At 35.9% G+C, this 17,786-nt stretch overlaps 1 protein-coding gene across 3 annotated transcripts in view; it reads right to left on the reverse strand.

Annotated features, from left to right (window-relative positions):
- Positions 1-17,786, reverse strand: part of GPATCH2 (G patch domain containing 2) — a 130,682-nt gene that overhangs the window by 90,217 nt on the left and 22,679 nt on the right. For all 3 annotated transcript variants that reach the window (XM_010562137.1, XM_010562136.1, XM_010562138.1), the window contains exons 4-5: positions 17,589-17,771; positions 16,384-16,463 (exon numbers count right to left, since the gene is read on the reverse strand). In XM_010562137.1, the coding sequence (XP_010560439.1) occupies positions 16,384-16,463; positions 17,589-17,771 (263 nt within the window). The remainder of the gene's footprint in view (positions 1-16,383; positions 16,464-17,588; positions 17,772-17,786) is intronic.

Below are 17,786 nucleotides of genomic sequence, written 5' to 3' on the forward strand. Positions count from 1 at the left end.
CCTTGGAGAGGGGGCTGCCAAGACAAATCCTCTTAGTCATACTAGAAAGGTTAAGTGAGGTCAAAAAGTCCCACCTCTCCAGCTGTGGGCACTTCACCAGTTTGATAATTTTGAAAAAGAAATAAATGAAGGCTTCAGGTGTTTACATTTAATTAGTCTGATGCCAGCAGAGTTTCTAATAATCAGTATAATACTTGGGTTTGTGTCTGCTTCGATTAGCTCTCTTAACAGCCAACCAGCTCTGTCACCCTACTGGAATAGTCTATTTTGCGCAAGTCAAGGCCATTTGAGACCTCTGGGCTACGTGTACACTGACAGCACGGCTGGCCACTTCCAGTTCCTCGAGCAAGACAGTAAAATAAAGGGGACACCAGACATACCTGAATCTCCAGGCAGTTTTCTGTCTCCCTTTAGGATAAGGTAGGCAAGACAGCCTGTTTATTTTCTTCTGAAAGTGTAAGAAATAGTTGCACTTGGTAACACACTCCGAAAGCCACAGACAGCATAGTGGACAATACCTCAAGGATATTATTTACCTTCCAAAGCAAAGTGTCTAAACATTCATCTGTTCCCTAAACATCTCTGTGCACAGGAGGCAAGAATTAATCTCCTTTCAAGAATAATACTTCTACAGCTGATCTTCATGGCAACAAAGGCATAACTGAAAATTGAATGGTATCATAACATCTAGTATCCTACCAAAATAGTTAGCCACAGTGAGTACTGAGAGTTATTCATTCAAACACATTCTTCACAGTGCAATGTTCCCATTTCAATTATTTTGAGATTAAGTTTCTTTGCCTTACTAATTTAATGGAAGAACTGTAGAAGAAACAAAATCAAAAGAAATCCAGAATTCTTGAACATAAAAAACATAGCAAAAAAACCTGAAAGGTCATGACTTTCAAAGAACCAGTAACAAACAGTACATCAATAGCCTGCAATAATCTTCCTAGCATTTTAGTGAAAGGTCTCTCTGAAATTAAAGTATTTTCTACTCTCATCATCACTATATGGTAAACTAGCAGACTACAGATATAATGGATGCAATCTAACACTACATAGTAGTTTTGTATCTATTATCCTAGCATTAAAGAACACCAAATGATTAAGGACCTACTTCTCCAAGGTCCCACAACCTTTCAATACATCACCACAACTAAAAGCAGGTAGTTAAGTAAAAGCTTTCCATGTTCATGAGGGATTTTGGGTCTGCTGCACTCTAAGACTGCTCAACAACTCTGACGATACCACCTGCAATAGTAACTTTCCTGAAATAAGCAAAGCATGTACAAACCTCCCTCCACAGAAAAAAAAAAAGCAAAATAATCTCCCTGACCAAAATCTTGAAAAAACACCCAAGTAGATTACTTTTTAGAAAGCACCTTTCCCCACCCCATGATATCTAAAAGAAGGAAAAGACTCTAATGGAACATCTAGAGAACCACTGGAGTTTGATACCAATGGGTTGTATCTACTTATGTTTTGTCATTTTGTGTTCCTTTACTGTACACACATCTCAACTGTTTTTTTTTTCTTTTAGAAATTGTGCTCACTATAGGACTGTCCTCTGATTTTGAAGAGAACACATTTGCGATGAAAAGATATAAAAATTCTCTTCCATGCAACATATGCACTTTCTGAAATAAAGAATCCTGGCAAACAGTAAAGTCTAAGAACAGCTGTCCTGGTTTCAGCTGGGATAGAGTTAACTGTCTTCCTAGTAGCTGGTACCGTGCTATGTTTTGAGTTCAGTATGTGAAGAATGTTGATAACTCTGATGTTTTCAGTTGTTGCTCAGTAGTGTTTAGACTAGAGTCAAGGATTTTTCAGCTTCTCATGCCCAGCCAGGGCACCTGACCCAAACTGGCCAACAGTGTATTCCATACCATGGGACTTCCCATCTAGTTTAGGAACTGGGAAGGGGGGGGCAGGGATTCGCCGCTGGGGGACTGGCTGGGTGTCGGTCGGCGGGGGGTGAGCAATTGCCCTGCGCATCATTTGTACATTCCAATCCTTTTATTACTCCTGTTGGCATTTTATTAGTGTTATCATTATTAGTTTCTTCTTTTCTGTTCTATTAAACCGTTCTTATCTCAACCCAGGAGTTTTACTTCTTTTCCCGATTTTCTCCCCCATCCCACTGGATGGGGGGGAGTGAGTGAGCGGCTGCGTGGTGCTTAGTTGCTGGCTGGGGTTAAACTACGACAACAGCATAATGAAGTATAGAGAAAAACACATTCTGAAGTTAGAAAGATTTTACACAAAGTTAAAATGATCAAGTTTTTCTAACATGACAATTGTTACTTCTCTGAGTTCATTTACAGCCTTGCATCAGTTTACTCTATTAAATATTCATTAGACCAACTACACTTATTGATGCTTTGCTAGCTTCTTTCCTCTCATGCATTTCTTCCAAGCACAGAAGAACATGACAAAACCAGAGTTATTCTTTCTATGGATCATGCATCCTCAGGCTGTTGGTTGCAAATGCTCCTTTCAAAGGTAATTTCTTTCTGGATCTTGCCAATTATTAGTACTAGTTAGGTGATCTCCACTGCCCTGTGGCAGTGACAAATATATATTTAAAGCAACTAAAACAGACAACAGATTTATAAAAATTTTCCTAAAGGACAAAATGAACATACACAATACCTCTGTTAGGTTCATCCTCTAATTCCATGGTAGCTTACTCTACTTTCCTCACGTAGGCTGTAGTCCTACAAAGTACATACCTCAGAATAAGAGTCCTAAGGGGACTCTAGACAGATTTATATAATTACTGGAGAATCAGCTTTGTTGCAAGTGTTTTTGACTATTTTTGTAATACACACTATTATAACTGGAAATAGAGTAGTACTGGGTAGTACCAGTTTTGATATTTTAAAGAGGCAATCTTTACCCAACTTACTCTTAAAGAATTTTCTAAATACGTGCATTATGACATATGTGCCCCTTAATAAGTACTCTGAGTATTAGATTTATATTTGTACACAATTAGAGTAAGGTTTAACAAATGTGTAACAGAATCATACTTCCGTATAAAAATAAGAAATTAACTTACGAGAGATGAACATATTGACACTATTTTTAGATGAGCAGGTAAGACCTGTAATTAAAGCCTGATCTGTGTCTAAGAAAACATCTGTTTTCTTCACTGTGTAATTAGTAAAATTAATGAATTCCAATCCATCCACACAAATTATTTTTTTAACTCTAAAATCAATCACTTCAAAACTCAAGATGCTTTCAGCAACACAAATTTGCCAGTAAGTGATACTGTGGATCAAGTTCAAGTTATGAGTGTAATTTTCTTCATAGTTATGTTTGAAATATTTTCTAGCCCTCTCCCTTCTGCCAACATTGACATTATAAACAAAACAGATTTGTGCATTAAGAAATTTGATATGGCTACATACTAGATTAAGCTTCTCATACATAATTCTTGTCAGAAAACTGACTAAAAGATCACATTGTTTAACTGGATCAGAACAGGAAATATGCTTATTGGGAGATTTTTAAAAAATTAAGACTATCCCTCTCTGACACATTTTATTATATACAGAGCAGGAAACTGCTGAACAGTGAACGCAATTTCACAATGCAGATTAGAAGATCAATCATTAGAGAAAGTGATGAAAAATTTCTTTTAAAATATTTTCTTCTTAAAAAAGCATTACTGCTAAGAATGTGAAGCAGCAGATGACCACACTTGAAGATGTTAGCATTGGATAATTACAGACACAAGAAATAATAGGAAACATACAGTACGCTTTAGTGATCTCCAGTACTATCATTGTCTTGCTGCTATAAAGGGACAACAAAAGGAGGCTTCTATCATGCCCTGTATGGTCACAGCTGGATTCTAATTCAAAAGGGCAATTCTGATTGTCTGTACTAAAACTCTTTGGCCAAAACCTACGTATCTGTTCATTTGCTGTAATTGTTTCAATCTTCCTCTTTGGATCAGGGAGATGTGCAGGAGAAAACCAGCTAGCAATCTCATAAGTACTTGTTTTATGAATCTGGCCCTCAGTCAAGAAGTTGCAGTGAAAAGTCTTTTAATCACCTTCTGATCAGAATTTACTGGATTGTATCTAAGTTCAAGGGTATTAAAATGTGCAAAGGAGACTATGAAAAAATGGCTAGGTTATAGATTTTAACTTCTTAACTAGAAAATTGACTCAAAATAGATTTTCTAATTTACAATGAATCAAAAGAAAAAACATTAGACCATAGCAAAAGTGGCACAAATGTATCAAAAAGCAAATGAATAAACATTTGAAAAGATTTATTATTAGAAATTGTAATAAATTTTGGAAAGATGAATCGATTTTAGTTAAAAGGTATAACTGACAATTTATTGGGCGGGAAGATGCATTATTTTCCAATTGTTATCCACCTACAGTAAAACTGATTTGTGTCCTATTGTATTTTATGGAAAAGGAGAGAGCAACTTTCAGTGATTTAGATTAAATGTATTAATCATAACCAGGCACTGTGAACTATATATCTACTATTAAAGAAGATTTTTGACATTTAATTCTGTAGCAATATTTTGGCTCTGTACCACTCTTCCTAAATCCAATTCCTGCTACAGTTGGCAGATTTCTCCCTTTTAATTTTATGGGGCTTAAAGTAGCATTTAACCACCCATGCGGTAAATAATGCAGGATTAGAAATACTTAGTGTTTTGTTTCCCTTTGAAGAGTACTAATCCATCAACCCCCAAATATTTTAAAAACATTTTCCACATTCTAGTATATTTAATGTAAGATTCAGTAAAACATCCTATGTAAATGAAGTTGTTTTCCTGAAACAAAAAATAACATTAAAACCTAAAGAAAATATGCATATACATCACTGATATAGGGGAATTCATTTTATAAATATATCAGTTTGCATACAAAGAAAACTTTAATAAATCCTTCAGAGTTTTGAAATATTATATATGATGTGACTATTACATAGTTTATTCTCAATAATCTGACAAAATATAGTTAAGTATTCTGTTCTCTTGTACAAGGGATAACAAAATATTTTAAAATATTTATGGTCAACTTTACAGTAAAATACTAGCTTTTATTTATGCACCTTCCCCCGAACACCCCCACCTCATTTTTATGCAGTCATTTCCTATCTTCCACTTAAGTGCTATATTTTACTGCATGGGAATGCTGCCTTATGGTAACTTCTAACAGGCAATGTTCTTAAAAGTTATTCCAGGTACTGCAAATAGTCTTAAATTGCCTTAGACCTACACCAATGATTAGATTCCAGATTTTTAAAAAACACAAACAAAACAGAAAAAGCAGTATGGCAACAAAATCTCAGTCGCCATATGCATGCTTTCTTTTTCTAAGCATAACAGCACGACATAAAACAGGAAAAAGGTTTCTTTCTCCAATTCGACTGTATTCTATAGAGAATAAAAATGCAATCTACTGTAAGCCTACTATATCTATCTGTTTAGGTCCCTGTAAAATAAATCTTTTAGAACTTAGCAATCCAATGGGAAGGGGTCAGGGAGAAGAGGAAATGGGGCACATTTTACCTAATGCTCTTTAATGTGAATTTCACAACTGTTTAAAAAAATATATATGTAGCAGGACAGTTGCAACAGAATTTGCCCATCAGTTAGCGGTAAGCAAATGACTGCCTAAACAAACAATTTTTAGGTCTCTGAACTGAGGATAAGTTTCTTCCTTGACCTTCAATACCATAATCTGCAGGAATGCTAAATTAAGGCTGAGAAACAACAGAATAAGAAAGTTAGTCTCCTACTTGTGAATGCAGGTTTTAAAATCACCTGTCAAACAAGGGACTACCTAAAGTTATTAGTGAGAAAAGGAAAAACAAACCACAACAAAAATCAGATCATCAGAAGCAAGTAAGAGTTTGCTGAATGGAACAGATTTTGAACAGTTATCAAAACTGTTGGACTGAACGGGTTCACTTGATCAGTTATCATGGTTTACGCTTCACTTGGAAAAGCAGCTAAAAAAGCAGGTGCTGTGTCCTAACTGAAGGGACAGTAATTAAACAGCAAGGACCAACAGTCTCTTGAACCACTCCAGTTGGAAGTGCTGTTGTTACAAACCTTTTCTTGTTGTTCTCTTCATTCTGATATAAAATATGTAATTCTGTAATTGGACAAATGGTTTAAGTATACACAAACCAGAAAGATCACTATGCTTTTGAAAAGATCATACCAACATTATATGCAGGGTTTTCCACAACACTAAACAGAGGAGCTTTGAATTTTCCTGTGACTCACCTCGCAACTCACAGCATTACTGATCTACTGATTACCTTCAGGAAATGACCTTCCCATGCTAGGATTGCTTATTACTACTTTTTTAAAGTTAGCATTGCAGTCTCTGATATTGGATAAACATGTTTAAGAAAGTATTCACTTCTGCAACTCATTCAATCTGAAGATCTCTCAAAAACACATTAAAAAAAGCCTACAGTTCTGTAAAGAAAAGGGTCTCTTCTGCATGCAGTTACATGTTTACTTGCTGTAAATACCACGTGATGACTACCAGAAAAGGCAGTCCTTGAGAAGTTTCAACGACTTTCTTCCCTCCTCAAAACTACGCTCTCAATATGCATATTTTATTTTCTTATTTCAAGAAACAAAATGGTAGCAAACATGTCATTTCCCAGCTAAGTCACAGGTAAGTTAGGCTACAGCTGTGGTTCACTCCACTTTTTTATGGTTATTTTTAAGAGATTATAGAACATTGTCTTTACGTCTCACTAACTAAAGTCACAGTAATCAAACAGAATGGCAGAGGAGTACCCCTTCGTTCCCATATTACATCTCACATTACAAAAGCAGCACAATAATTTTCATGGGTAATTCAATTTCAACACAATGCATCATGTGTGTTTGTTACTTTATTTTCTGTGCTGTATTTTTAAGTTGATATATGCATCTCCATGACAAATCGCTGAAGAGGATACTAAAGATCCAGTTTAATTCACTATTTTTACACCTGCCTCTTACTCTGGGTACAAGCCATATGAACTCAGTCTGTATATAGAAAAAAATTCACCAACATTTTAAGTTACAGTTTGTTATTTTTGCTTTTGTTATAAATCAAACTAAATTCAAACATTTTAATCCCCTGTCTTTGCCTTATGGTAATGATTTGAAAGATAAGCTGCTAAATGATATTGACCATTTTTCAGACAATTTTTTTTTAGTATGTATTACATAAAATAAAGCTAGAACAGAGCTAGCAAACAAAACGAGTGCATCTGAGTATAAATTGTGTATCTCAGAACAAATGTAGAAGCTCACTATTAATAGGCTTAATATAGATGTCTAGGGATAAGCAGAGTACTTCTATTAGATATCTAAAGTGCCATTGTTATCCCTATAGATGGCCACCGTATGAAATGCAACTGAAAACACAGATGGACTATTTTTGAGTTGTTCTGTCTATCGGTAGTCCTCATTCGCCCATACCACCTATTCTATTCAAAAAGACAGTTTCCTATGCAGTGGAAACCCTACTCAGGTGAATGAGTTATTATGGTTTGAATTAGCAAGAAACTTTCAACAGTTTAGTTGTACCTGATCTTGTACTCGCTTTCAGTTAAAAAATGCTAAACAATGTGTGTACTGGTTTTGGCTGAGATAGAGTTAATTTTCTTCACAGGAGCTGGTATGGGGCTATGTTTTGGATTTGTGCTGGAAACAGTGCTGATAAGGCAGGGATGTTTTCATTATTGCTGAGCAGTGCTTACCCAGAGCCAAGGGCTTTTCTGCTTCTCACCCCACCCCACCAGCAAGGAGGCTGGGGGGGCACAAGGAGTTGGGAGGGGACACAGCCGGGACAGCCGACCCCAACTGACCCGAGGGATATCCCAGACCATACAATGTCATGCTCAGCAGATAAAGCTGGGGGAAGAAGGAGGAAGGGAGGGACGTTTGGATTGATGGTGTTTGTCTTCCCAAGTCACCGCTACGCATGATGGAGCCCTGCTTTCCTGGAGATGGCTGAACACCTGCCTGCCCATGGGAAGTGGTGAATGAATTCCTTGTTTTGTTTTGCTTGTGTGCACGGCTTTTGTTTTACCTACTAAACTGTCTTTATCTCAGCCCACGAGTTTTCTCACTTCTACCCTTCTGATTCTCTCCCCCATCCCATTGAGGGGGAGTCAGTGAGCGAGCAGCTGCGTGGGGCTTAGTTGCCAGCTGGGGTTAAATCACAACAATGTTTTAGCTGAAATCACTGTCATGATTTACCTGACATTATGTTATTACTGCAACATAAATGAGATGTTGCTCATCAGCTAAGCCATGGTATCTGTGCATGTGTTCCTTGCCTATTACATGATTTTCTGTCTATTATCAGCATTAAATGATCAAACCCCCCATCAAGCTCAATACAACTCCTAACTTGACTGGATACAAGATACTGTTGTTTTACCATTAATTCTTCAGTACACTGCTATTGAGGCATTAAGAAGTTTCTAGAAGAGACACAACTGAGTGAACCAATCAAAGAACCAATATGGACTTAGGAAGTCAAAACAGGCAAATTCCAAACATCTGCAGAAGAAACATTTCATGCAGCCAGACAGCAGAAAGGGAGATTTCTTTGTGATAAGTAGCAGAAAACAAGAGGAATAATTATGCTGCCTCATATTTTGAAGTCAGAGGTTTTTAAAATCATTATTATCTGTAAGGAGTGCTGTAAAACTGTATTAAATATTTTTTCAAGACACACACTAACTGAAGAATAAAAGGGATATTATTATGCTATTTGCCCTAGTTTAAAAGTAAACAAGTGAAATTGTAGATGACTATCATTTGAGCAGTTGGGTTAAGGTGAATTACAAGGAATACTGCTCAGACTAACAGTTCGTAGCACTTGTCACCATGAATAAACCACAAGAAGCATTTAAACAATAAGCAGCACATTTGGCATTTCTGAGACTAATGCTGGAGGGCAACTATTTCACTGAAGTGGGATCGTGTTTTTGACACTAGAAGTGAGAGTCCAGGAAAACAGACTAAGTCACCACATTCACTGTAGCTAGACAGAAGTTAATCTTTGATACTTTAAAGGTATGCTTTGATCATCATAGCAGGTGAAACGTACCAAGAAAAAACATTGTGATCTGTTGCACAAACAGAGTATCTGTTTCAGTAGTCATACCTATGAGGTATCTTCATTTTGTTGATAAAGTACAATTGTTACCTCTACAAGCTATTAATTGCCTGATGCATTTAAACTTTCTTCTCGATAGGCATACATTTTGTAAGAATGAAACTAGGACACAATTCAAGACTAATTCACAATGTAAGTGATACAGAAGAAAAGAATAAAACACACACATGCTCACCTTTACCAGTTAGTGCCTTTACAACTATTACAAACCAGCTGAGGATTTCTCTACCTATTTTAATTATGGCAGAGGGGTTTTACACTTCGGTAACAGAACGAATAACAAAACAGACCAACCTTACATTTGTTGAAATCTAAACAAGTGGTATTTGAGTTAACTGTAACTCCTTTTTGGCTAACGAACTGCAGCTTCAAATGAGACAGAATTGCTGTGGTATTATTTATCCCTGTTTACTGGTTTGATGACACCAAGATGATCAGGGATTTTCATTAGACAATTACAAGTGACATAAAAATTACTGTCAGTTAAAACAAACATAGGTTGTAAGGCAGACTTTATTAAACCATTCAGAACTCATAAAGGATAGGTAGAATTCAAAATACTTTGTAACAATGACAACCATACTGACAAAACCAATCTACTAATTCTAGTGCTCTGCCTTGAACAATCACAATATTTAGCTGTGCCTTAAGTATGGGTACCACCATTGGCACTACCAGTTATGGGTACCACTTTGAGAAATACTGACCTACTATGAAACATGGTACAGGTATAATTATGATTCTTTTGATGAGTAAGTATGCTAAGCTATTACTAAAGTCACTGAGAAGCTTTTACTCTTCCATCAGGTGCTTACCATGGCAGGTGAAACAAATTATGTTAAGCTTGCATCAGTATAAGTGAAAGCTTTAGCAAAAACGCACTTGAAAATTAATTTGTGGGAAAAAAAGAACCTCTTACTATGCAAAATACATAGCAGGTGTAAGAACAGTAAGCAGTTCCCCCCCAAAATATTAGATACATGAAGTTAAGAACATCACAGATAACTCAACATAATTCCCAATATTTACATCCCATTTTTGAAACCTACATTGTTTGTAACAAGGTTTTGAAATCTGGCAGAAGCCTTTTTTTTCTTTTGTTTTCTCATAAAATAAAGCTATTTCAACATGACTAATTTCTGAAGTCTAGAAGAGTGCCATTTGACTGATTCCTTGGGAAAATTGTAGCGTTTTTGCCAATAGTCACTGACACTGGAAGAATCAAAGGTGGGCCCTAAACTGCCATCACAGCAGCACCTCCTTTGCTAACAAACCTGAGTTTTTCTGTCTGAAAAACCATATCTGCAGGAAGCAAAAGTGCAGGAAACCACCCACTCCTCAAGGAAGTCTTCCCCTCTATGTTGTAAAACTAAGGTACTGAGTTAACTAAAGTGAGGATTAAAAGAACATGACATTCACTACACATTACAAGTGGATATAAATTTAAGACAATTACATACAAGGAAAAATTTTTAAGAAATAAAAGGAAAGCACAGCAAGAAATGCTTTAAGTAGCTGAAAATATTTTTGATGACAGGAAATCTTAATAAAACCCCCATTACAAAAAACCAACCCCCCCTACTCTCCTACCCACTTAAAAGAAAATTCATTTGCAGCTTTAGCAGCATAAGGTTTCAAGATGCCATCTTCAGACACAGAGGCCTAATATTCCTGATCTTGAATGAGTGAAAGTCTGGAATGCAACAAGAGTTTAGTTTTGCTATCAGACATCATCTAATACCACTCACATTTCCACAGAGTTTGACAGAGACTATTCCTCCAAATAACAAAAGTCATTAACTGAAGAAAATAAATTAAAACACCACAGGTTATTTCATGCACCTCACTGAAACTGAGTTGTGTTTTATCTGACTGTATGGCATACATCCAGTGTAAAAGAGTTCTCCACAACACCAAATCAACTTTAACTTGAGAAGCAGTGTTTTTCCAAAAGTTGCAGAGCATCCATAAAGAAGCTTCTGACCAATACTGTGTAAAAACAGTACCCAACTTACTCTTTAAGGAAACCTTCCTTAGATCTGCAACAAGGTGTCTTATCTAATACCATTTCACTCAATTGCCAAAATAGTTTGGTAAGAAAAACACTCCTGAAAACACTTGGCTGTTTCTTCAGTTAGAAAGAACTTAGAAGCAGAAATGTTTGATTTGATTTTACATTTTGAAAGCAGTTAAAAAAAAGCATGAGTGCTCAATACATCTTTTCTCTTCACATCAATAGAGTAGTAGTTATCTGAAAAGTTTTTTTTGAGGAAAAACTCTTTTATCTTCAAACTTTTGAAAAAGAATCACAGGATTTGACAGAAATAGCCAGACATCTTCAGATAACAGGTCTCGGAAATGTAGCTTTCATTCTTAATGTACTTTTTGAATAATTACAACTATGTATAGTGAAGCTCAATAATACAACTGTGCAAAAAGAAAAAAATCAATCTTAGGAGTGCAAGACTTAAAACAGGCTGTCTTTAATATTGTGAAATCAAAACCCATGACATAAAGGTGATGGATGGAAAAATTGGCAGAGTCAAAAGAAAGAATCCCTTTTATTGGTCATGTTTTTTTGCACTTTAGCCCAGTAAAATCACTTCCCAGCTTTCAGCCCAGACAGGGAATACAGGCAGGAAGAGACAACGCATAAGAGTCCTCAAACAAAACCCTAAAATGTCTCTCCCTGTCTCAGGGAAGGAACTGTATCTAGAACCACACAAGGAATAGCTAAGACAGCAGCACTGATTTTTAAAACCTTCACTTATTTGTACGCAGGAGCTGTGAACAAAAGTGAAACTTTTCAGTCATTGAGTACTAAGCTGGGAAAAACATTTTGAAAGAAATGAAAAAGTAGTCATGTTCTATTTTCACTAACTATAATTATTAACTCTTATTTTCTTTAATTAGGGCTTTTGTGATCTCCCCAGGAACCCATCTGAGAAAAGCATGGTGGCCTTAGTCATTGAAGGTAAATAGTTCATCTAGTATTCTACATCATAGAAGTCAACTTTCACATTTCCAATGCATCTAAAAAGTTAGATTTCTGATATTATTCTGCTAAATACCAAAGTTTCACATGTAATTTGTTGGAAAGGACAGAGCTACAGTACTAGATAAATAACATGCAAGTCTATAAACACATATAGAAAAAAGACTGGACAGAAAAAGCATTCCTTCCAAGAAATCAGTGTTTCATTCATAGAACACTACTTCTAAATCGTGGAACTTTTGCCTAACAGAAAAGAATGTGGGGGTTGGGAATAGTTGATCAGGTCATATATAACTGCAGAATCAACCAACAACAATAAAATTTCATACAATAAATCTTATTAAAAGAGTACATTAAATACCGGTATGGTATAAAAGTGCATGTATCATGTTTCTGATTATAATTACAAAGTTGCTATGAGTAACTTGACACAGGCAGGATCAAAAGCATAGTGTATTAGAAAAGCCACATTTTTCTATTTCTTTTCAAATAAAGTTCTGTTACAAATGACTCTGCCACAAAACAAAGCAATGAAGACATGATAAGCTTGAATTATAATTGTATACCAAAATATATGCCTGACAAACCATTTAATTATGGATTCCATAAAAAACATGCTTATCAAGTAAATTGGACAATGCAAAGGATATAAGCCAGTTGGGATGAATTTTTTTTTTTTTTTTCATTTTCATGCTCAGCTTTTTCAGTGGTCGTCCGCTGTATGACAACTCATTCAACCTCTACATTGGATTAGGTTAGGATTTTCATAGCATTTGCATGCTGGGTTTTTACTTCTCTCTTGCTTGTCCAGTGTTGTATGATCATTAAAAAAAGTGTTTTGGCTCAAAGGCAGTACATTTGATCACAGAAAGACCCATGAGTTTGTTCAAATTAAGCAACTCAATGAAATGCAGGATGAGCATCTGGACAGAATCTGAGTGCCAGCTGTGGCTACTTCAAATTAAAGTTCACTAACTTGTCTATAAAGAGCATCATTCTTCCTCTGATTCTCAGCTCCCACTACTTCCAGAAACTGGTGTGAAAGTGACGTAAGGGAGTAGTCTCCTCAGTATATAGCAAGTAATAATCACACTCTTAGCCTGATGTTTCTTTTACAAGAAGACACCCACACAGTTGGGCATTAAACACTTTTTGTCAGAGGATAACAATATATCAAGGTATTATCACAGCTATTCATTCTGCCTTCCCTAAACCAGTAATCTCTTCAAGGCTTTGCTAGCTGCTATAATTGTGAACCTCCAGCTACACTTTCAAAAAAGTTTAAACACACATTGACTGTTGTCCTTGTTTCAGCTGGGATAGAGTTAATTTTCTTTCTAGTAGATGGTATAGTGTTATGTTTTGGGTTCAGTAGAAGAATGCTGATAACACACCCATGTTTTCAGTTGTTGCTAAGTAGCATTCAGACTAAGTCAAGGATTTTTCAGCTTCTCATGCCCAGCCAGCAAGAAGGCTGGAGGGGCACAAGAAGCTGGGAGGGGACACAGCCAGGACAGCTGACCCAAACTGGACAAAGGGGTATTCCATACCATGTGATGTCATGCCCAGTATATAAACTGGGGGGGGGGGGGTTGGCCTGGGAGGGATCACTACTTGGGAACTAACTGGGCACTGGTCAGCAGGTGGTGAGCAATTGCATTGTGCCTCACTTGTTTTGTATATTCCAATCCTTTTATTATTATTGACATTCAATATTGTTATTATTATCATTATTCTTCCTTTCTGTCCTATTAACTGTTCTTGTCTCAACTCATGAGTTTTACTTTTTTTCCCTGATTCTCTCCCCCATCCCACTTGGTGGGAGGGAAGTGAGCAAGCAGCTGTGTGGTGCTTAGTTACTGGCTGGTGTTAAACCACAACAACTGTATGCAAGGAGCTAACTATATGTTCACATTCCCTAGACACACTACCTAAAAGACACACATTATATCATGTATTCAGTCTAAGGATGTGTAGTTTGTATCTCAGTAGGAAACTCCATTTTTTATTTTGTCTCCCTTTAAAGTCTGTGTAAAAGCAGTGATACAGACATCAGACTCCTCACTGTTAAAAAAGAATTAAGTCACACCACAACTCTGTTCAATGACTTGAGTCTGCAGTGTTCTTTCCTCAGGATATTAATCTTTCTAAAAGTATTCTTGCTCTTCTACACTGTTACCATCTAATAGCAGTAATTACTTCTTGTTCTGTGTTATCAGATGTCACAGGTATTAAATGACTTTTTTTTGTCATTGGATTGAAGTATCTAAAAAAGATTTTCTTTAAGAAGCAATCACTGACAAAAGGAAGCACCTGAGCTCTAGCTTATATAGCTACGTTTGCAAAGACAGATGCAGCAGATGTGCCCGCAAACATAAATAGTCGTTAAGAAGGTCAGAAAACTGCATCTGAAGAGCCAACTGCACATCCATTCTATATATGCACTCCTGCCTAAACATAGTGGCTTAGAAGGTACATTCACATCAACATTGTTTCACAACACTATGTAAATGATATATTTAATAACTAGAGGTAACTGAATTATCAGTCTTTAGTAGATCAGCTTGCATTTTTGTTACAAAGGGAACTACGATACCATCTTTATATATGAGATATCATGACTGGAAGACAAAATGGGCTCCTAAGGACAATCCAGAAAGCATAGCAGAAAATAAACATTAGGATTTTTTATTATATATAAGCATTTACAGTATATCTTCATCAATTGAAATTTAATCACCTTTTTACAATTTAGAGGAAAAGGCAGTTTTTAGGGTAGTTAAGCCATGTATCATCAATACCATGAAGCTAACCTATCAGTTATAATAGCTCCTATAAAATACCAGAGTGAAATTGCAATAAGCCTAGAAAATGGGCTACAAATCCCAGATATGCTCAGGCAAGCACTGAACCAAAAATAAAAATAGGTAGATAGGAAACCAAGAACTAGACAGCATTCATCTAATTCACAACCACTAACAGCAGAGATCACAGGCCAAGGTTTTAAAGCATCTTATTCAGCTCCAAATGGCAATTATTGGACAGGTACTTCAATTATAAAAATGTTCCCTCTTCAAAACGAGTTACATTTCTAACAGTTACTTTCTATTCTCTCCATATATAATAGCTCTTACATTTCTCAAAAGTGCCTTACTTCTAGGCAAATTAAAATTTGAAAACATTTTAAATTCTCAAATAATAAAGAACATAGACGTTGCAGTATTTATCATGCTGGGATATGTTTATTACACACTGATAAAGAGTCTCCCACATTCTCCTTCTCTTCCAAACACTATTCTGGTAAGAAAGGAGTAGACTGCACTACAATGAATACATTTTAACATTTTAGTTTAAAACGTCAAGTGTCTCTTCTCCTCATGCCCTCCTCCAAAGAGCAAATTCTTAAAAACTCTTTAGAATCTTATTTTAGAAAAAAGCTATGGGAAAATACAGTTATTACATTGTACAAAAATGCAAGGACAGTTGGATTTTTTCCTTCACTTATAAATATTGCTCCTAGAGCTGAAAGCACTAAAAAACCCCTAAACATCTCTCATTTGTAGTCACAGCCTTAGAACAAAGGAACACATGATGTCTATGACAGGCTCATCACTAATTTGCATTAAATTTTTTGTATATTTTTTTCTTTCCCCTGACCACACAGAAGTCAACCAAAAAAAAAAGAGAATAAGGACAAATTTTTTCAAGCAGACCTTTGAAGTAAAAAAAAAAAAAAGAAAAAACAAATCAATCAGAATTGTACCACAATCCATCACAGAATGCTTTCAGTATCAGAAAAAATAACTTTGGCTTGATTTTCATTGTAAAAGGAAAGAAATATGTTTTCATATAGACATAATATATATACTGAAAATGTTAAATAACGCCCCACCCCAAACTTTTCCCTTCACTCAGTTCAAACTAAGTACTGAGAAACAGCATCAGATTGTTTCTGCCATTCAAGTACACACAAATATTCCATTACAATAGAATTGCAGTGGGAAGAGTCTAACTATTCAAAAAGAGCAAACACAATATCAGGCAGCAGTGGCACTATAGTCTTACCATTCTATTACCTACCTACAACATTAGGAAACAAGCATGAGAGGAATATACTTTTTTAAGCATGAGAGGAATATACTACTTTAAAAAAATCTGCAAGAACAGCGCATATTAGCTTACAGTAATAAAAGCACCTACCAATGCGTTCTGGTTTCCTGAAGCCTTTTTTATGTTTCTTGCTGGCATTCCATGAAGATGGCTAAATCTACTCTGGAAACCTGCAAAAAAGAAGTACGAATGGATTTAAGAGTATTTCTTATACCATATAACCAATAACATACCAAATCTATTAATCTGACTTCAGTTAAACAGAAACATCTTAATATTGTCATATATTGTACTGGTGGAAACAAAGAGCAGAGAATGGGAAAAGTGAGAGAAAGGCTAAGCTGTCATGAAAATGAACATTTCTGGAGATACTCTTACTGCCATCCTGGTTCTACGCACAGTTGGCTGCCTAAGCAGAACATACTGAACTACAGTAGGAAAATGATTTTTGCATCACTTACAACTTCATTAGTACTAGAAAATGTTAAATCTGGTGAATATGCAGAAACAGTCCTCAAATACTTCTAAGCGTCTGGAAAATAAGGCTCACAAAAGAATTCAATATATTCAGTGTGCAGAGTAGTTTAAAAGTGATTTGACCACTACTCACATAAAAGATCTGTATTTGAATGCGAAAGTAGATTCTTGTGGCAGAGGGAAAGTACAACAAAATTCTTTGGCAGCAAGATGAGGTCTGACAACTTCAATCTTTAGACAAGAGTTGGGTTCCTAACTGTAAATGCAATCTAACACTGCTACAACTTACCATTGGAAACACTGGATTCACAGTTGTCTAAACTATTTTTTTAAAAAAAAAAGTATTTTCTACATTATAATCTCAATCCTTGCTCCAAAGGAACCCTTCCCTCTTCTCTACAAACAATATGGCCTGACCATAAAGCAAAACAAAGCAGATGGTCACACTAGTCTTTCAAGCCTTTGAATTAATGAACTTCTCTAGAATTCTAAACATTATCAGAGAAGCCAGGAACAAAATGGAATATAAAGATTCTCTTTAAATAATGCTTAATAATTTTCAATGCAAACATCAAGACAACAAATAAAAGAGTAAGCTATAAAAAGAGCCAAGTTTTACACTTTCTGACTTTTCTGATCATTGACTTTTTTAAAAATTATTTCTCTCTAATGATTATCTTAAAAATGAAATAGTTCAAGGAAACAAACTGGTAACTCCAAGATCTTGTCAACATTTTACATATTTTATATAATATACAGATACCTTTCTACTGTACCCAAGTGAATCTACAGTTTGCATTTGCTTGATTGCTACTTACCTCTCCTCCCTGACCGAGACATAAGAGGGAAAGTACCAGTTAAGATACTTTCAAAGACTGGATCAGGCAATTCTCTCTCCAGTTCTGTAGAGTCTTCTTGTTCCCACCATGGAATGACCCCCGTAATTCCACATGCTCCACCAGACTCATTTTCATGAAACCAATCACTCTGCTCATCATCACCTGTGTGAGGGCAGT

Source organism: Haliaeetus leucocephalus, unplaced genomic scaffold, assembly GCF_000737465.1.
Source record: "Haliaeetus leucocephalus isolate CR32 unplaced genomic scaffold, Haliaeetus_leucocephalus-4.0 Scaffold156, whole genome shotgun sequence".
Classification (NCBI taxonomy): Eukaryota; Metazoa; Chordata; class Aves; order Accipitriformes; family Accipitridae; genus Haliaeetus; species Haliaeetus leucocephalus.